The following is a 22,121-nucleotide window of genomic DNA, read 5'->3' as shown; positions in this document are numbered from 1 at the left end:
GCGGTGGGAGAGCGGTGGTGCGGGGCTTTTTTTTATTTTCTTGGTTGGAGTCAACGCTGGAATTCTGAGTCAATGCCGGAATTCTGAGTCAATGCCGGAAAATAGACTTTAGTGGCGTTTGACAACTAATTTTTAAAATTGGGTGGTTCCAGACAACAAAAAAAATTTCGAGTGGTTTTTAACAAAAAAGTGTTTTTAACGGGTGGTTTCTGACAAAATTTCTTTAATTTATTATATTTTTTTAAAAGGGTAAGAGAAAGAAAAATAATAAATAATCGTCATTGTAGGAAAACTTTAAAAGCCCTAGTAATGAAAATAGGAAATAAAATAGAGTTGTTTAAGTATATTGTCTAGGCTACAAGACATTAAGCATCCAACATGCGATTCAATCAACCGATTATTGATTATTTCCTAGTAGATGATCAAATATGCCAATTATCGAAGAGAAGAGATTCGGATGTACGTCAACAATTATATGATCAATATGACAAATACATTTTGGTACATATGGGGTCCTAGAATTCTTCCCATCTTAAGTGTAGGAGACATGCATGATGTATTGTAAATTGCGATTCTATAATTGCCGACGCCAACTCCTTGATAAGCTACAATCTTGCATCACTGAAACATGTACATACATGTTTTTTTTCTTCTGTGTATACAACACTTTTAACTCTTACATTCTTACACTGCACAGTTAAATTGTTGTAATTAAGATGGAGTATAAACTTATGCCAACTTTACACTCTCTATAGCGTCAATCCCAATATTGTTTTTGTATATGAAGCTTGGACCGATCAAGGTTAAGCACCTAAATTTAGTGTTATAGACTCCATATGTTTTATTTCCAATGTCCACATTTGCTCTATATAAATATATATATACCAATTACTCAAGCACAAACTGCTAGGTTTCGATCTTCAAATAAAGAGATCGATACTTATCAAATACGGAGTACTCCATTTCTTAATCATACTCACTTTTCCCCTACATTGATCTGAATTAAGCATTATTAAGCATTATATTGCATACAACTATACAAGTGATACAACAATAATATTATAGGTAAGCACAATTAGCGGGGTTAAGATACCTATCTCATTTCCCTTAGCTTGCCGGAACACAACGTAATGGACATGTGTCGGTGGCATATTGTACAAATCTACCTTGAGCTTATTTTTCTATACACATAAATTTGTTATAGAAATAATGTCATATCAATCGCTATTCATTTTTCTCTTGCATTTAATTTTCATGACTAGACTGTAATCCACTAACGTTATGTAGGTACTATCTTTTCCCCTACAATACCCCCCCTCCACTCCTAGGAAAGAACAAAAAAAGGAAGCTAGTTAACTTATTAAATCAAATTTCATGCATTTTTTTATTTATAATTTGACATCATAAACCATAGAGCCGTGCCAAGTTAATCTGCTAGAATAAAGAAATTTGTTTATTTGGGGTATAATTATGTTTTCACGAAGTGTGGGGCACATGCGTAATTTGCTATATAGACTTTTGGATGACCAACTAAGGGTCTGTTCACTTCAACTTAATTTCAATTCAGTTCAGTTTAGATTCAATCATTTTAGTTTAGTCCAGTTCCTAATTTCCTTCTCTCATAATATATTCATTTGAGCTCTGTTCAGTTCAGTTCAGGTCCAATCAGTTTAATTCAGTTCAGCTCAGTTTAGTAAATGTGAACAAACCCTAATAGTATCAAAGTCAAGTTGCATAAAGTCATTGAACTGCTGTAAAAAGTACAAAACTATTGGCCAAGCGAGCTTTTGCACATGTTTATATAATATGGCGCCAGATTAACAAATTTCGTTAATCTGGCAGAGTAACTTGTATTTGCTATATATTTATGGACGTCTAGTGATGGTTTTTTCATTAGCTTTTGACTTTTAACTTTATATCTTGCTTAAATACATTTAAAAAATATATAGTACTCCATAAATGAGTTTTTTTTTTTTTACTAGCTGAAAAGCCAGTTTTTTTTGCCATAAATGCAAAGCTAGTTTTATTAGCTTTTTGGCATTGACTTTTGACTTTTCACCTTTAGAATTACTTTTTATCCTTATTTTTCACTAATAATCAATAACTGATCATCAATAACTAATATTTTCTAGGTTCTTTTTCACTTGACTTAATTATTTTATTTATCACGTTGTCTATACATACATCAATATCTCAATTCTCAAAAAGAAAAAAACTATGTCAAACAAAGGATTTTTTTTTTAATAAAAAAAAGTAATTAATGATTAATAATCAATTCAATTAAGGTAAACAACCAAAAGCCAATTATCAAACAAAGCCCAAGTCTTCTAGATAGACCAATGCAATGCAATTATGCAATGCAATGCAACCACTCTTCCATTAATTTGGCACCTCAATACCATTAGCCACGACTACGCGCTTTTGCTACAACTATCAAATCTTACCCCACTTTGACTTTTCATTTCTATTCACTTGACTATAAAATCCACCCTTTGCCACCCCCATCAAACTACTCACTTCTACACTCCCTTTCTAACACCATGACACTCTACCACCCCTCATTCCTTGCAAGACTCTCATCCATCCTACTCATCGTTCACCTCGTCGTAACTCATACAAATTCATTACCATTACCACCATCACCACAGTCAAACCCAAACAACGCAACTGTGCCAGTATCTGCCTCGACCGTTTGCCAATCTACTCAATACCCGTCCTATTGCAAAAACATCCTACAATCCGGTACTAATAATACATCTAGCAATGTCTACGAATACGGCCGCTTTTCCTTCAAGCGGTCCGTTTCACAAGCCTCAAAGTTCCTCAAGCTAATCAACAAATACCTCCACAACAGCCGTAAACTCAAACTCACACCCTCTGCCATCGGCGCCTTACAAGACTGTCAATTCCTAGCGGAACTCAACGTCGATTTCTTAAACACCTCGTACAACGCCGTCAACACCAAGCAAAACAAAACACTCTCTTACACAACAGCCGACGACGTACAAACCTTCCTTAGTGGCATCCTCACAAACTTACAAACTTGTCTCGACGGAGTCAAATCCGTCGAGTCAGCTTGGTCATTCGACCGTGGCATTACCTCTCCTTTGTCAAGTGACACTAAACTATACTCCATCTCTCTTGCTTTATTCACCAAAGCGTGGATCCCGAAAAAGAAAAAAGGATCAAACCTAACCCCTCGTGGTAAAACCCACAAGGGTTTCTTCGGTAGTGGTAGTGGTGGTGGCCGCATTCCCGGACTAAATATGTCCGAGAATGCTCGAAACGTATTTAAAAAAAGCCTTAGCCGTCATCACGAGCGGTTACTCGCTAGTAACAACAATGACGATGATGATCAAGTGAATATATACGATGTTGTTACCGTAAGCCAAGATGGTAGCGGGAATTTTAGTACAATAAATGATGCAATTACTGCTGCACCAAATAAAACCGAGGAAAGTGATGGATATTATTTGATTTACGTTACTGCCGGAGTTTATGACGAGATTGTTTCCATTGATAAGAAGAAGAGGTATATTATGATGATTGGTGATGGTATTAATCAGACGATTATTACCGGAAATCGTAGTGTTGCGGATAATTTTACTACTTTCCAATCCGCTACTTTTGGTAAGTACACTTTCATTATTTTTACTGTACTCCATCCATTTCATAATAATGGTCGTGTTTAATTAATGGCATTTATAACGAAAACTAGCTAAGCTAGTATGTATGTTAGGGTAGTTATTATTTATTTAATTTCATTGTTTGCTGTAATAATGCTTGCATTTTTTATTGTCTATATGGGGATATTATGACATTATCCTTAAATACGAAATTTTATCACGGGTGTACACGAAATAATTAAAGACATCTTATGCATGAATGATGAGTTATAGGAAATGCACCACATGCAATAAACTAATAATTCAATATGATAAACTAATTACTAATTTAATTTATTAATTTGATTTTGTGTATAATATGAAAAATTATACTACCTCCGTAACAGGTTATGTGCAACGATTAGACATTTTCCCTCTCTACTTTATGTGTAACGGAGGTAGTAATAAAGTGTGTTCATATTGTTCAGCTTAGTAGACATACAATAGATAATGTGGTATAAATGATCCCTAAAAAAATATGATTAAAAATAACAGATAAACATAAATTAAATGATATGCAGGCCACATTTAATAAGAAGGGATGGAGTTAAATTCAGAAAGAGTAGTGCTAAGTTGTTAGCTGTGAGGAGTATGTTGAATTCTCGTACTTCTTCACCGACACCAACTTGCAATAGCAAAGCTAGAAAACAATCCTCTCTCGTTAAGTAGTAACTTATGCTTTGGTTTTGACTTTTGACCAACAAAGATATTTTTGGAGGAATAACTGAATAAGATTCATAGAATCTTAAAGCAAATCTACCAATATCTTAATTTTGTAAAATATTTTGACACAAAGTATATACTTCTTACATTTTTTTGATCGCGTTAATTGGTATGAACATAAGTTTTAAGAAAAAGAGTAAAAGGTAAAGAATATCAAGTTTATCCATGCAAACTAAATGAAAGAGAGAGAGAAATGTGGGGTTATAATAATTGTACTATTAGGTGAATAAGGGTAGTAAAGTCATTTTGTGTGTACAAAAATAAAAGATAAATAAAATGGAGTATCAAATAAAAAAAATTGTGCAATCAATATACTCCCTCTGTCCCCGAAAAAACGACCCATTTGGGTTGATTACGCGGGTATTAAGAAAGTTAAATAAAAAGAAGTAAAAGTATATTGAAAACATAAATTTACATGGAGTTTGTAAAAAAATAGAGAGAGAAAGTAATAAAATTACATGGAAAATCAAATTTTTATATGGGGAAGCTAATTTTGCACAAATATTGTTGCAAATTGGTGGGTGTTTTAATGCAAATGGGTCATTCTTTTTGGGACTAAAATTAGGCCAAATGGATCGTTATTTCGGGGACGGAGGGAGTATTATAGACTACTCCGTAGTGAAAACTTTTGAGAAAAATATTGCAATAAAAAAAATTGAAAAAATTGGAGAAAATATAATAATTGTACCCAATGTGAGTCTAAGATTTCAACCATGAGGGCATGAACTATATCATAGAGAGGAGGAAATGGTTTTTGTTTTAGGAAAAATTACTCAATACTCATTGTGGTTCACTATTTTCTACCAATTCAAAAGCTCATTTGAAATCTTTTAAATCGCAAAAATTAAAATCAAGGTCAAACATGCTTAGAAGTAGAGGTGTCAATTCTGGTGTCCGGGTCAGGTTCGGTAAAGTCGCACAGGGTCAAACTAATTTTTAAACTTGATAATTGCTACTCCCTCCATGTTTTTTTAAGTGACACAGTTTGACCGACACGTAATTTTAGGAGATTTTATTGACTTTAATAAAATAAGATGTTAGTGGGGTAGGTTGGAGGAGTGAGAAATGATAAAGTAAAATAATGTGAGAGGAAGTGAGGACCATGAAAGGAGTGAGAAATGATAAAGTAAGAGATAGTGGGGTGAAGATATATTATTAAAATGTAAGGAATTTCTAAAAGGGGAAGTGTGTCACTTAAAAAAAAAACGGCCGTTTAAGGAAAGTGTGTCACTTAAAAAAACACGGAGGGAGTAAATTATTGTGTTTATGCAAGTTGAAATCTGAATCGAATATTAATAATTCAAAATTTATGGTCAATTATTTTTTCTCATTTTTACTACATCAATTATTGTAGGATGATAATGCACCATACTAGTATTATTGGATCGATTTTGTAATTTGTAAATAAGTTATTAAAAACAATATGAAAAATGTGTTATACTCCCTTAATTTAAATCGGTGATGGTTAAACCAGTTGATTGTATATGTATGAATGTATGTAAGCTAATTAAGGAACATTTTCATTTGTTATGCAGCTGTAACTGGAACAGGATTTGTGGGCATGAATATGACCATAAGAAACACAGCTGGTGCAATCAAACACCAAGCCGTAGCTCTAAGAAGCGGCGCGGATTTATCCGCCTTTTATAGTTGCAGCTTTGAAGGTTACCAAGACACGTTATACGTACATTCCCTAAGACAATTCTATAGGGAATGTGACATATATGGTACAGTCGATTTTATATTTGGTAACGCAAATGTTGTGTTTCAAAATTGTAACATATACCCTCGATTACCCTTGGATAAACAATTCAACGCCATCACTGCACAAGGCAGAACAGACCCGAACCAAAACACCGGCATTGCTATTAATAATTGTGTGATACGTGCAGCGGATGATCTTGCTAGTAATAATGGTACGACTAAGACGTATCTAGGGAGGCCGTGGAAGGAATACTCTAGGACGGTTTATTTAGAGTCGTATATTGATAACGTGGTTGATCCGGCTGGTTGGAGAGAATGGGATGGTAATTTCGCCTTGGATACATTATATTATGGCGAATTCAACAATTCGGGTCCAAGTTCTAATGTTACAAACAGAGTAAATTGGGCAGGGTACCATGTTATGAATGTTACAGATGCTGTTAATTTTACGGTTTCTACATTTGTTTTTGGAGATGAATGGTTACCTCAAACAGGGGTACCTTATATGAGTGGCTTGTTGTAAACATGATATTTAAGTGTCATTCAAAATTCTAATTTAGGTAGATTTTTATTCAAAAATTACATTTAATTTTCTTTATCTATTGGTTATATGCATTGAAGAAGAAATAAGTTGTACTTTGTAAAATCGAATAGGAATTCGACAATATACTATATACATATTGTTTTGTTGATACTCCATCGTACAAAAATATAAATAACTAGATGAAGCCCGTGCGATGCACGGTTTGTTTGATTTTTTTTAAATAATGTTTTTTTTTTTTTTTGTATTTATGAGCCTAAAATTTGTTATATATTTAGATAAAATTCCTAATATTAAAAGATAATATATAATATTTAATTAATTTAAACTTAAAAATCTCATTCGCCAATTTTGCTTACATGGCATTTGAATTATTTAATTCTAAAAAGAAATTAATAATCTCTTATTTAATTGGCTACTATTAAGATTTATAATCCTACATGGCGCGCTGAGAAAATTAGATCCTACGTGGCTCTCTAAAAACTCGGGAAAAAACTCCCCTTTATATATATATATATATATATATATTAGATTTTTACAATTGTACCAATGTATGCTAATAAATTTTATTTTGTAATTGTATTCATCTCAAAATGATGTAAATGTTTTGAGTTTGCTCTACCATAAAAACGTATATTTGATTATTAAAATCATTATTAAAAATCTAACAAAACCTCAAGTGGCTATATAGTTTAATGTATGGTTGGTGCACCCGGGTGCACCATGCGCATGTGAGCTGATTTTTTAACCTTGGCCCGGCCCACCCAATGATCACCTACATCTTTGTCAAACAAAAACATGTTCTTTTTTGTCAAATATAATGTTATTTTTCAAACACGTTCAACACCTAAATAACCATGAAAAATAATATGTTCTTTTTGTAAAGACTTTATGTTCTTTGTAATGTCATGTTCTTGTCAAACACAAACATGTTCTTTTGTCAAACATAGGTATGTTCTTTTTCTAACACTAGCATATTCTTTTTTTGCCCATGTTCTTTAAAATATGTCTAATGTTCTTTCCGGGTGCACTATACTATTTTCATATATAGTTTGTATTTTATACAAAGTACTTCATATTAATGTTAACCATAAAAAGTCAAAATCAAGAATACTACTTTGGGATGAAAGATGAATTAAGAATTATTAGTAATTTTTTAGTGTTGTTAAAGGGCTAAAATAACTTTTCTGCCCAATTTTTTATGGGAGTATTGAAAACACATTTGTTATTTGTTAGTTAGATGTCGAATTAATTAGGTTTTTTTTATCTCACTAATTGACCAACTAAAGACAAATTTCAAAGTGCAATTAGATCTAATAAAAGGTATAATCTGCCTACTAGTTAAGAATAACAGAAAGATAAAAGAAAAATTAGGTAGATTTTACGAAGCTGGGAAAGAAAATCTAAGAAGCAGCCAAATAAATCGCCCGTCAAACAAGGACTCGTGAAATCTCTGAGCTGTTCCCAAGCTAGTGGAATAATGGACCTAAGCAATTTATTTAGTCCGAATGTTCGATGTCCCTAAATGTAATAACCGTAACTACCTGGAGGATCCTCGAGTATTTTCACTTAAATAACTCTGTATTGCAGTATTGGTGAATTTCAAGCTAAATTAGAGCTAACTTACATATTGTATTGATTGTTTCAGATAAAAATCAAGGTGATTGTTAATTAAATCTACGATGTAATCAGTTCTAACATGTTATATACGGAGTACTTGTGTTTGTTTTTAGGAAAATTTGTTGAAAACCATCTTATAAAAACCAAATTTTGTTAAAAATCATCTTATAATTTATTTTTTATTTTTTTTTGAAAACACACTTGTTTTAAAAGTTTTTTTTGCTAAGTCTCACCTCTTCCCGAATTGCGACCATTGACTCATTTCCGGCGTGCAAGTCACATGACCCACTAAACCCACTTTTTCCTTTATTTTTTTCCCCTTCTCCCTCCATTTTACTCTCCTTCTTCATTACTCTACTTCAATTCTACAACAATCACATCTGATGAACTATGCTATAAAACAAATCGCCAAAACGCATCCTCTTTCAAAAAAAAAAAAAAAAAAACAAAAAATGCATCCTCAAATTTCAAAATTCAGTTCATCCAATTGGTTATGAACTTATGAACCCTAATTTTCGAATTCCTTAAATTAATTGTTCAAACTTTAAAAAAATAAAGAAATTTGTATAAATACTTGCTTGAATTGCAATTTCCCTTTGTGTTTGATGCAATTTTGATCGAGCTTCAATTGGTATTGGCAGAGAGGAGAAACCCCAATTCCTTGCGAAATAGAAGCAACGAAATAGCAGAAGCACATGAGTAAGGGAAGTGAATGGAGGGAAAAGGGGGGAATGATGGACCTTCAATTGAAATTGGCTCAGAGGAGAAGACCCAATTGATGTAGAATTGAAGTAGAGTACTGAAGAAGGAGAGTGGAATGGAGGGAGAAGGGAAAAAAAATAAAGGAAAAAGTGGGTTTTGTGGGTCATGTGACTTGCACATGCAAGTCAAAGCCGAAAATATGAGTTAATGGTCGGAATCCGGGAAGGGGTGGGACTTCACAAAAAAAAAAATTAAAATAGGTGTGTTTTGATTAAAAAAAAAAATGATTTTTATAAGATGGTTTTTAACAAAATTTCCTTGTTTTTATTAGATTTTTTAAGGATGGATTGTAAGTATCGTTTGACTATCTTACTAATGAAATCCTTTTTCTTTGTCTTAGTCATACATAGAGGTCGAATATTACAATTCGATGATTGATTGTCTGATTTAGCTTCATGCAGACATAATGTATTCATTCATGCACGATCAATCCTCTCATTTAGGCGAATGAACGAGTATTTTATTTTAATTTATCAAGCATATCTTTTATCAATAGTGTGAATTCAAATACGTAACAACTAACAAATGAATGAAGAAATCAAATTTTGATATTTAAGAAATTCATAAATCAATTACAAACTAATGTTATTTGGTAACATATTTACCACATTGCCAAAACATACACACGCAACACAACACGACACAACACAACAAAGATGAAGATGAAAAAAAAATAAATAAAAAATTCTAACCATACAATATTCATGTACGTTTTTACTGTTTCTGAGCCAAAGCATTAACAACAGCCAAAGCATTAGAACAATGTTGCGCAAACACCTTATTCTTGTCACCCATAACACCAACTGCATTTCCCTTTTGAAGGCTATCTTCACAACTATTTGCGTTATTCATCGCGGTTGTCATCCAAGTGTTAACATCCTTATAAGCATTAGAGAAGAAGGCCACCAACGAGTCCTCGAGTTGAGCCATTGCATCGGTGTACTGATCGTTGCAATCGGTCAAGGCTTGCTCGATCCCAGGCCCCATCGACTCTTGGTCCTCAAGCTTGTCACCAACCCATGTAGCAATTTCTGACCCTAGAGACTTAGTCTTGTTTAGGGACAAAAATGCCAATTTCTTCATGTCAGCCGTTTCACTCTCTGGTTGTGACTTTAGGGTTTGGGTGCATGATTCTTTGTATTGTGCGTTAGCACACGCCTTTTCGATGAGGGGGTTCGGTGTGCTTCCTTTGTTGGTTGGGCTAGCGGTAGGAACACCGCCTCTTACTTTTAAGGCCATGGCTACATTTTGTTGTTGGATCAAACCAATTGTAATAAGAGGTAATAACATTAAGAAAACGCGCTTCATTATGTGTTAGTTCTTTTTGTTTGGTGTTATGATTTGGTTTAAATGTTTTCAAAGATGTTGTATGTTTATGCCTTAGGTATAATATAAGGGTAATAATTTAGTTTAGGCAAGTTGTTTATTAGCTGGTTGTTTTGATTGAAGAGAAGAAATTTGGTGTATCTTGTAAAATTGTATTTTAAAAGGAATGGTGAGGAGAAATATAAGGGTCATCGCTATGAAATTTGCTATTATAAGAATGGGTTTATTTTAGGTTGTTTGCTTGTCTTGCACCAATACCACCTTAGGGACACAATTTGTGTTTTAAGTCTTTGGACTATAATTGTAAACTTGTATGTTTGTGTCCTTTAAACTAAAAATGCATAAAGCTTATTCAATCGGTCAATAATTTCATCCATTTCTAATTAGTAGCATCATTTTACTAAATTGAGCATGGCGTAGTAGACACTTCAAATTTTATTTTTTTTTTTGGTTAAATGATGGTTTTTTTATTTTTGTTAATATAATGACCTATATATTCGTGCTATACAAGTGGAGACCGATTTCTATTTGACTTGGCCATCGCTTGTTTTATAGAGCAGTTCACCTTAGTTTGACTTATTTGAGCTAATCATACTTATTTTTTTTAATCATAATTTATTTTGATCTAATCTGAATGCCTAGTTTGATTGAACTTTAACCTTATATGTACGCTATTTCAATTCATAAGAAAAACGTACGAAGTACATCAAATGGTGTCTTACTAGATTTGTATTAATGTGTGTTTTTCAAATATGTAATTTTCATATTTTTTTACTATGAAATTATAGATATTTGGCAATGAAAAATCGCACAAAAAAACAATATAGTATGTTTGAACTTATTTATTTCTAATCTGAACTATTTTTATATGAAGTGAAACAAGTAATAATATAATAAGATACAAAGTATTTAAGAAAAGTTGAACTAAACATAACCCTTACTAATGTAATTTTTTTTTTTAACTTACAATGCCTTTCTCATGCCCCTTCTTTTCACTAAATTATTATACACAGTACTAAATTGAAACGATAAGTATTAAAGATCAACTACTTAATTAATTCATGAAATTTGTGCAATATTAATATTTGTTATGTAATTTTATATTATTATTATTATTATTATTTTTTTTTTTTTATGGAGGATCTTGATTTATTGACCAATCAGACCTTAACCATTACAGTTTTTTGGCCCAATATTTGCAACGGGCTAGCTAGGCACTTGGGAGTTGTGTGGAAGGTAAGCGAGTTCCCTCCCCCAAGTACCTAAACTTGGCAGGATTTGAACCTGATCTTCAAGGATTTAAGGTAGGAATTTTAAATTACCAAGTTAGCCTACATGTTGTTGGTTGATGTTAGATAGAGATGACTTTGTGATGAACTACACTTTGTAATGTTGCAAGGAACTGCATGCTATTATTTGCATCGCTTCCTTGTGATACTACTCTCTTTGTTTGATACAGACATGTTTGTCAATAACTTTTGTTGGGTATGGCCCAAATTTTATGGGCCCATTATTTTGTGGATCGGAGTATTGTGCATATTCTAGAAGCTTACAGAATTACCAAGCAAAGTCTTTACTTGATCCGTTGTTCATGATTTCTCTAGAACAATAACATACTTGAATGTTCTAGAGCATTATACATTTGGATGCTATTAGAATATAATACAAGGTTCGTGAATTTTCTAGAACATCGTGGATACAAGAATGGTGGAGGAATTTCTAGAATATTCCGGCCATAGAATTTCCGGTCATTTCATCCAAGCTCCATCCACACCTATAAATATAGGCCATGGGCATTCAATCATTCAATATACACACATTATTAGCAATACCATACACAAGTCTTCTTACTTTAATATTAACCCTTTTAAGGGTTCTTGTACTCTCTTATTTTTCATATAGTGGATTATTTTTTGGCGCTCGCTGTTCGTGGTTTTTTTTTTTTTTTTTTTTCCTCTATTGATGATTTTTCCCACGTAAATATCATATTTCCAATTTTCTACTACTTGCCTTTATCTTTCTTCTAAATTCTAAAGATAACATTTAACAAATTATTGCATGATAAAAATTATATGAGTTGAAGCCACTAAATGACTCATCCAAATCAGGGCCGTAGCAAGGGGAGGGCAGTTGGGGCGGCTGCCCTGGGCCCCTTGTTAAAATGCCCAGTTTCAATACAATACAAGGCCCCAAATAAATATACTTCACACTAAATAATATTACGTATATATACATTTAACTAAAAAAAAAAAAGCAAGAAGTGTGTACTGTACAACACTACAATAGTACTGTAGAATTCTAAAATATCAAATGGCATTTTTGGTAAATGTATTTCTTCCCTAATTTTTTGCCCAACTTATTCACTTTCCTAAGTGAATTTGATTAACCAAAAAAAAAAAAAAAAAAATCATTAATTTTAATTGTATCCCTATTTTTGGTAATTTTATTTTTCAAAATGTATTTCATTACAATTTTCAATTAGTTAAATTCCTTCTCTTTCGCATTTCAATTGAAGATGAAAACTATAATAAACGATCATTTTACTCTTAAATTTTCAATGTGATTAATCTAATTATATATAATTCTCTTTGCATACCCTACTTTTTTTTTGAACGGTACATACACGACTTTATTCATCAAGATCTCTTCTTTGTATTAAATTATATTTTTCTTTGTATTAAAAAAATCTAATGGATGGGTTGGATACTTGGTTTGAATGGTTCGGCTGGAATGTAATTTCAATGTTTTATAAATTTTGATGTTTTTAAAGATTATTGATCATAATAAAATATTTTTGCATACCCGATTTTTAAAAAATTGTATATAGTATATGTGAATTAGGGCCTCGATTTATGTTTTTGCCCCACGCCACCGAAATCTCAGAAACGGGCCTGATCCAAATACTCACTTTAAAAATATAAAAAATACTATAACTCAAATTTTGAAGTTTTCATATTGTTATTTGAACCCTTGTTGATTGTTATTTGATTGATTTATAATATTTTTTAGAATTAAAATTCTCTAACACCAATACATCAAATCAGAATAAAGTAGATTGGAAAATGAAAACCAAACCAAATTAGATCTTATTGAAATAGTTGATTTGGGTGAAGGAGTGAAGAGAATTGAATTAAAATCATTGGTAGAATTTGTACGTTGTTAATGTTGTGATGAATTAATTTGATTAATGACCGGCGTAATTAAACGAGAGGGGTTTATGCAGGATTAAAATGTTACCATTAATTTGGGGTTTTTCATTTGATTTTATTGGAAACAAATCAATTTATTTGCGTGGTTTTAACATAAATAGATGTGTCAATGAAGTTCAGTCTAGAGAAACTTAATTGTAGGATACCTACTTCTAGCCCGAGTAACCACACTAGCAAAATCTTTCAAACGTCATTTTATAAAACCCACATATTTAGAAAAAGGAAAACATATTTATCACACCAACGTGGAAAAAAGATCTTTAGTTGTAAAATACAAACTAGCTATTATTTAGTTGTCATTATATTTTAATATCTAGACACAAAAAAATGATGAATGTACATGATTTCGAATTATAAAGTGTAAATGCTCACAAATAATTATTATACATTCAATGTGTACAAAACCTACCTAATTCTCTTAAAAATATGTGTATATAAATGGTTGAAGTCTTAATTTCTTAAACATTGCAAACTACAATCCCCTCCTTCCCCCTCTCAAATGAAAGAGAATTTAAAGAAAACAAGACTTTGGTATTTAATTTTACAAGATAATTAAGCTAAACAAATAACTATTCATCCAATTTGTTATATCAATAACCAATATATCATTAACCATTAATTCAATTTTTTTTACCACCAACTGCCTTCTGCTTAGAATTGGCTGAAACGTAACGAGTAACAACATCAACAATGTTGCCAAGTTCTTCAATATCCTTGTAATTTTCGTATAAACCAAGCTTTTCGCCACTAGTCCCTGCCTTAGTCAATTCATCTTCACAATGCTTAGGGTAAAATTGAGCCATGTGAGTAAACTTCTCAGCGGTCGTGCCATAGTTGCTAGATTTAAGCCCTACGGCGTACAACCCTCTTAACTCATCGTTCATGTCTAGGTACAATTTCACGCAATGTGACAACGCCTTTTTAACTTCGATTTTAGCATCATCTTCACGCATTTCTTTGCGTGCCTTTATAGAGGCATGTCCAAACTCGCTTTGGGCATGCTTTACTACTTTGTCCGAGAATTTGCTAGGCTTCACATCTTTTTTGTCACCTCCAAGGGACTTAAGGACGGAAGTGCACTTATCACTCGCGGTACTAGCCTTGCAAGCTTCATCAATGTTAAATACCTCGTCCTTGCCATCTGCAGCGCTAGGTGGGGTGAGCTTTGGGACGTTCGTTTGGGTTTCGTCGACGTTATAATTAAGTTTTACATGCTTAGCTATGCAAATGGTGAAGAGGGTTAGAAGAAAGAATGAAAGAGCTTGAAGCTTCATGTTATGTTATATGGATATGTTTTCCTAAGGAATAATTTGGTTCTTTTTGTTGAGAATTTATTGAATGAGTTTTTCAAATTTGAAGGTTGCCTATCTAATTATTATTGGATATGTAATATATGAAGTATGCTAACTTGAGAAATTTAGAGAGAAGTCCAAGGCTTGCCATCAATGATTTTCCATAATTAGGATGTTAGTTTTTAAAATGGATGTTAATGCAATTGGTGAGAAAAATAGTCTATTTTGTCAGAAAATTATTGAATCTAACATTGGTTTGAAGCTTATAATTTCACCTTATTATTAGGGATATGTATAAACCAATTATTAGTAAGTTTAACCAAACTAAAACAACTTTCTAATTCTATGTATAATCAAGTTTCAATTAAAACAAAATTTTAAATGAGAAAATAGAACAAACCCATTTGGGCCCTTTTTTTTATTTTTATTTTTTTGAAGGAAACCCATTTGGGCCCTTAGATTAACATAACCAAACAACACTCATGGGTCATTACTGAAATTTTTGAAATATCTTGTATTCATAAACTGGATTTCTGTACCAATTAAATGAAAACTAGTAAAAGTAAACAGAGTTGCTTTACAAGTAGTAATAGGAAAATTTTTAAGTTACAAAATCATGAAATTATCATTAATGACACAACTATCATGATCCAACATTCAACATAAATCAAAAGCCAAACATGCATGTATTTCACAAAAGCTTAGTACTAGCTCCACTGTCTTCACCTTGCTCTCTTCTTTTTCTAACTTATTTGAGATACATTTAAATCCATATGAAACAATGACTTTACTTTGTTAAGGTACCCATTAAAATGTCACGATAGGTTGGTTTGGGACAATCAACTAGCTCCATTGTCTTCACCTTGCTCTCTTCTTTTTCTAGTTGTGGTGGTGAAGCAACATCACTAAACCCGTATTCAACTAGCTCCTCTGTCTTTACATTCTGAACCTCTTGCCGTGGTGGTGATTAGGCTCGCGATCATACTCAACTAGCTCTTTTGTCAGTATATCTTGCATCTCTCGCCATGGTGGTTATCCAAGACTAAGCTCACGATCATACCAAGACTAGGCTCGTGATCATACCAAACTAGCTCCTCTGTCTTTACATCTTGATTCTCTATCTAGCTGTGGTGGTTATACAAGACTAGGCTCGCAATCATACCAAACTAGCTCTTTTGTTCTATATCTTGCATCTCTGGCTGTGATGGTGACACAAGACTTTCCTCATGATCATACTCAACTAGCTCTTTTTACTACTCTAGTAACTCTGGCTGTGGTGGTGAAACTGGCGATACAAGACAATGCTGATACTTAACTTGAATTTCCGGCTCTGGTGGTGATACAAGACTAGGTTCATAAGCAGTTGCAAAGGCATAGAATCTTCTTCTACAAGATAGATATTCCACCTCCTTTTGCCATAACACGCGTTTAACAGGATGATTAACCCCCATTACCATAATTACTGCCTTATCATCAAACCTGCCAAGAGCAGTCATCAAAAGTTCCCTAGTGGGCATGATTCCGAAAAGTCGTACTGAAATCGGAGGCTCTACAAACTCGGTGAGAGACAGAGATATGGTGAACATCATAGTCCAAGACTTTGATTTTCCATACTCTCATAACCCAGAGGTCTAAATCACCATACCAGCTGTCTCGGAGTACGATTCCAAGTTGATGTTGGCCATTCAAAGCCCCGAAACCAACTATTTCTTTCTCTTTAACACCAGCATGATCTGGCCGTGCCATCTGCCTGAACACTCCATCAGCCAAATCAAAGTAAAGAATCCCCTCTCGTAATCCCCTCAAACTCTCAAATTCGTTAGTAGACAACCAATGAGGCACCCCGCACACAACTGTTCCTACTTCAGGTTTCACATGATGTAGTACTTTATATGACAAGCCTTCCTCAACCTGTTTACTTCTACCTGTCCTGAAATTCACTACGAAAACTTTTGCCTTACCATCAAAACTAGCATAATTAGCATAATCATAAATAGTTAAAACTACACTGTATTCATTACAAGATGCATTATAGCAGAGCCCTGACAGCAGACGACCGTCACAATAATTATAATCCTCCGGATAAATACTGATGTGCTTTTTCGTTACAGGATTCCACAATATGAATTCATTATAACAGTCACGTAAACTCAAGGCTACTAACCCATTGCAAGAACCAAGAATTTCAGGTTTTGCTGAACAGCTTTTACCTCGACGACACTTGTGAGGAGTCTGAGGATTTTCCAATTCCGCAGAGGCTGCTGCTTTCATATTGAAAAGATTATTATAACTTCCAAGGTATAGTTGGTCACTTTCTAAGAAGATTAGGTGATCATCCGCTACTCGGTGAAGACGGCGTTGATGAGAACAATGTGTCTGCATAAACTGCTCGCTGGATAATATTGAATTCCATTCTTTGTTAACAGCCTTGAAACGAAAAACAGATTTAGCTGGCTATCTGTAAAATATTTCTTGTATGATTTCGTTTGGAAGAGAAAAAGATTTCAGTATGTGTGCAAACTCTTGTTTTTTGGGACTGTTCTTGTTCATGGTTTTACTGATGTAAAACGCTACGGTTGGTTGGGGAAGATTTTCGTGGGTTAGGGTTTTCAAAAGAATCTTCTGTGTTTGTATATTGAAACAACTAATCATATCATATCATATAAGATAAGTTTTTTAAAATTAAAAAAAAAAAAAAAAAAAATCCATACGGAGTATAATATATGATAACTACTATATAAACTAATAAAAGTAGTAGGATTAGTCAGGCCACAGGATATGATTTTTTTTTTTTTTAGGAAAAATATATGATAACTGCAGGCTTGTTCGTACAATAAAATATTATTCATCAAAAGTTACGCTGACATAGTGACATAAATAAAAGTTACGAATTATTTATACTTTATTGATAATAGTTACTCAATAAATTTTAAAAGTGACCCTAAATTTAATAAAAGTAACCCCTGGTGTACTATAAGATGTATACAAAAGTCAAATAAAAATATTAGTTAGGACTTTTTCATTGTCAGTTTTCAAAAGACTAGCTTTTAATTCTTTTTATCAATATATCATAAAGAATACGAAAACAAATAAAGAATACAAATTCTTATACGTGGTTGGCTACACTATGTGTGGCTAGCCATCATAGGGGTTACTTTGTTAGTTTGATAGGGGTTACTCACTTACTTGGTCATGGTTAAAGGAGTTACTTGGTGTGTTATAGGGATCACTTGATTAATATTACAAGGGTTACTTAGTGTTCTAGGGGTTATTTTGTTTTTTTATAAATGGTCACACGGTATGGTCAGCCACACACAAGATGAGAGCTAAAGAAAGAATCAAACGAATCCTAAAACAGATAAATACGGAGTATACTTGTTAGAGTTGAATAAATACAAATTAGATATGGTATATACTACGTATTACTTATATGAATAAAGAAGAATAGTTAAAATAAAAAATAAAAAAAGTTTATCTTCATTACCTTTCCTTTCCATTTCAAAATTATTTTTTTTTAAAAATCATCAAATATCAATTTCACAATGGTTTACCTATAATTTAAGACAGTGACCTGGGAATACAATAATACATGGATATGCTGCTATGGCGTATACTTGTGCTCTGTTTACAGGTATAGTAATTACAGTACAGTGAAGAACACATGATTCCTTATGGTAAAACAGAATCATTGGCAGGAATGACAGCATATAATCTCATACGTTATGCAATCATCTGAATAATAGATTGGATTCAATACTAAAAATTAGAACTATGTCCTTGGTAAAGATTCCATCAGATTACACTGAAATTAAAAAAAAAAAAAATTCAAGTTTCAGCATAATTCATTACCAGCATGCTACAGAATGTGATGTGTGTCAGACTGATAATCATGCACCTTATCAGACATAAACAAATAAATAGATATGCTTTAACAAATAAAATTGTTAGAAATACCTTTGAATGATGAATTTGTTTGAGCTCATGATTAAATTGATAGGCGAAGGAAGTTCTAAAACAGCAACTCAAAAGTCTCGAAGACTAAACTTACAAAATCTCACTAGCTTAACTCCAATTTGTTGATCTCAAAACTAGAGAGAAGCTATTCCTTTGAGCAAAATTGGAAAAATAGGATAGTACTATAGTAGTACATCCAAACAGTCCTGAACTCCTGATAAATTATGCTTGCTGATAATGATGCAACTTATACAGTAAAACCTTTCCTGCTGCATTCCTCGCAGCCATGAAACCACCAGCAGGACTAAAATCCAAACATCTTGGATAATGTAGTGTTTTGTTTGCAGGAGGCCAGTTAGAAAAGACGGTAAATGAAGGGATGTGAACCAGCTTTAGGCTGCTCTTCTGCATAGTTGAACAGATGGCTAATATCTGGGAATCGTGGTTGAATTTCATGAAACTTGCTTCAGTTCTGAGATGCTCAAGTGTTTTCATTGGTTTTCTCTTACCACCCAAAAATTCCTCCCTGTTGTAAACATTAACTATTCCACTCGATGAGCCAGCTGCAAATAGATTCCCTACTGGAGCAGTACAAAGAGCAGTGCCATTAATGGAGCCCTCGTCCATACCCTTATGGAGACAAGTTCTCGTTCTTAAATCCCAGTGGTAGACGTGCCCATCACTACCAGAACTCAACAATTGCTGCCCGTCATCAGTAAATGCTAGTGAACAAGCTGTTCCATTTATTTTAAGGGTGCCAATCAGTTCCTTTGTTTTAGCAGATACCAATAAGATGTAACCTTCATTTCCCAAAAAGGCTATAGTACGAGAATCCGGTGAAATCTCAAATACTTCTAAGCTCTTTTCCTCTCTTCCAGTCAGTGGCCCAATCTTATCAACATTTCCCTTGGATATGTCGACGCTGTAAAAAAACTTTCTTCTCCCTGAAACAATAACTTGAGAGCCATCGGGTAAGAATGATGCATTTCTAATAGGACAATCTTCAATGAAGATGGAATCCATCATTTTATTTTTCTTGCCATCAATTTGAAAAAACCTCAGCTTTCTGTCTAATCCAGCAGCAAGGAGTAACTGATGATTTCTGTGAAACCGGACAGAGTTTATTGGGCCATTAGAAGGGTCTTCTGCATTTGCGTCTACTAATCTCGAGTACTCAAGGATTCCAGGCGAAAGCTTTCCACCCCTCTTCACCACAAGCTCTTCATTAGTTTTAAGAATATCATCAACACTTTTATACCCTGAAGCAACCACTGCCCCATTTTCTACCTCAGAATCCTCATCGGAACCATATGTTCTGACCTTCGAATCAAGATTGGCCCAATCTGTGCCAGGGTTCAGTTTCGCATGGTGAGCCCTCAACCTTGACACATACGCAGAACCAGATATAATGGTCTCATCTTTCTCCTTCCTCAGCTTCCTCAGCCTATTAACCTTTGAAATATTAACAACAGTTTCCTCCTCATCATCCATCCAAGCAGGCTTCCTTTGCTTATCACCATCTTCATCAGCAGATCCCACTTGATAACCCCCATCTTCTTCATTAATCAACACATCTTTATTACCAGAGCGGTCCAAGACAAACAATGCAGAGTCATCCACATCCAACACACCTTTTTCATCTTCATCTTCATCTTCCTTTCCAAATTTAACAGGGGAATGAAGAGAACCAAACAAAAAATTCCCCAACTTCTGCATTTCCAATTCTTCCTCAGCAAGAATTTTCCTTTCCTCCGCATCATTCTTCTTCTTTCTTTTCTTATGACTTACAGCAGCTTCAACATCAGAACCTTCATTCTCTAAAATCTCCTCCCTATCTTCCATCAAGGAAGGCTCCTCAGTCCTCACCCTCATCACCACTCCGCTTACCCTTTTTCTTCTCTTTAATCTTAACAACAGCATTTTGAGAGATTAAACTCATTTCTACTGCACAAAAACGTTCACTCTTGGCTGCAAATCAAATTAAATCATTTTTAAAAAACCAATCACTTGAAATTTGATCTAAAAAAACTCCAGAAAAGCTTACAAAAATCCCATCAGTAAAATAACACAAACTAAACCAAAGAATTACGAAAATAACATAACCTCGCATAAATTCATGTAAACAAATAAAAACTACAACTTTTTTCAGGAAAATAACACATCTCGACTATACAAAATTTACAACTTCTTGGCTTCAAATCAGCCCAAAAGACAATTTTTAACAAAATTTCTTATTAAAATCAAGTATACGAACATCAAATAACTGAATGATTCAGAGAGAGAGAGAATCCCAATCAGACAGTAGCAATTGACAACTTTACCAAGCCCGCCCTAGACCAGGACATGAGTCACAGGACCGGCCACCCTAGAAAACCTAGGCTATTAGCAAAGAACACACACTTCAACTAAATACATCTAAATCCCAATTAGGGACAGAATTAAAACGTAGGTCACACCGTCACACTCAACCCTGTTAATAGAAGTCCAAAACAAATATGCTACATCTCAATATCAACAAATAGGGTTAACTAGACTATCAATTTCCACATCAAAGCGACTACCAACTTACGTAACATCCCTAATTCAAATCTTAATTGATACCTTAACAGCCTAAGTGCCTAATCACTAATCCTTCATCTTAGTATTTACCAGTTAGCTTCCTGTTTTCAGCAGCATTATTTCCTTTTATTTCCCCTTGTTATAACAATTACAGTATCACAAACCTTATTCTCCTCTTATGTTAAGTTCTAGCTTGGCATTACCCGAATTCACACGATTTCGTACATTAATAAGCAATCATTGCAATGTCTCATACTAATTTTTGTAACACCATTACTAAGAATTTTATCAGCTCAGCCCGTATCGAAACGACGGCAACGAGGGCAGTCACCCAAGCACACTGAATCGATTTTCATACTTCCATCTTAACATTAAAGGGTTATATAAACAAAAGCTTCCATTTTATCAGCAAGCAAATTTGACTCAAATATCAAAGCATGCTCAAAAAATCAAGATAAATTCTTCTCGCTAAACAAAAAATATAGAAAAGTTCTAGCAACAAAATTGCTCGTTATAATATTACATAACTTGAATAATTATTGTTAAGTAGTTCAATGGTCTACCTTAGAAGAACCCTAAATTGAGTATACTGACAATTAAATTTTGATATTCGATGATTAAAAAGAAGAAAGAAAATCTTACCACAAAAGATGTTTTAATGGAGGAAAGAAAGCTCAGAAGCCGCTTCAATGGAGGTTTTAGAGTGTGCTTCAATGGAGGGGGAGGGGATGGTGTAAAAGTGAAAAGCTCCGAAGTGGGAAAAAAT

At 33.5% G+C, this 22,121-nt stretch overlaps 2 protein-coding genes and 1 pseudogene across 3 annotated transcripts; 1 reads left to right on the top strand and 2 right to left on the bottom strand.

Moving 5' to 3' along the window:
- The first annotated feature begins 2,531 nt into the window (after nt 1–2,531).
- On the top strand, nt 2,532–6,784 carry LOC145615530 (putative pectinesterase/pectinesterase inhibitor 41). The gene is made up of 2 exons (XM_081670606.1): nt 2,532–3,630; nt 5,924–6,784. Exons 1-2 carry the CDS (start codon nt 2,541–2,543, stop codon nt 6,613–6,615), a joined length of 1,782 nt encoding a protein of 593 aa, XP_081526732.1. The 5' UTR covers nt 2,532–2,540; the 3' UTR covers nt 6,616–6,784.
- A 2,945-nt stretch (nt 6,785–9,729) lies between these two features.
- LOC145625279 (putative invertase inhibitor) lies at nt 9,730–10,254 on the bottom strand. The gene has a single exon (XM_081678339.1). The coding sequence runs from the start codon at nt 10,252–10,254 to the stop codon at nt 9,730–9,732; it is 525 nt and encodes a 174-aa protein (XP_081534465.1).
- An 8,155-nt stretch (nt 10,255–18,409) lies between these two features.
- LOC145615519 (U3 small nucleolar RNA-associated protein 18 homolog pseudogene) lies at nt 18,410–22,121 on the bottom strand (annotated as a pseudogene). Its single transcript, XR_014107290.1, has 2 exons — nt 21,998–22,121; nt 18,410–20,764 (listed from the first exon to the last, which is right to left on the bottom strand). The product of XR_014107290.1 is annotated as a U3 small nucleolar RNA-associated protein 18 homolog pseudogene (transcript).

This window comes from Chenopodium album, chromosome 3, assembly GCF_948465745.1.
Source record: "Chenopodium album chromosome 3, dcCheAlbu1.1, whole genome shotgun sequence".
NCBI classification, from domain to species: domain Eukaryota; kingdom Viridiplantae; phylum Streptophyta; class Magnoliopsida; order Caryophyllales; family Amaranthaceae; genus Chenopodium; species Chenopodium album.
This window is presented reverse-complemented; position numbering and strand designations above follow the sequence as displayed.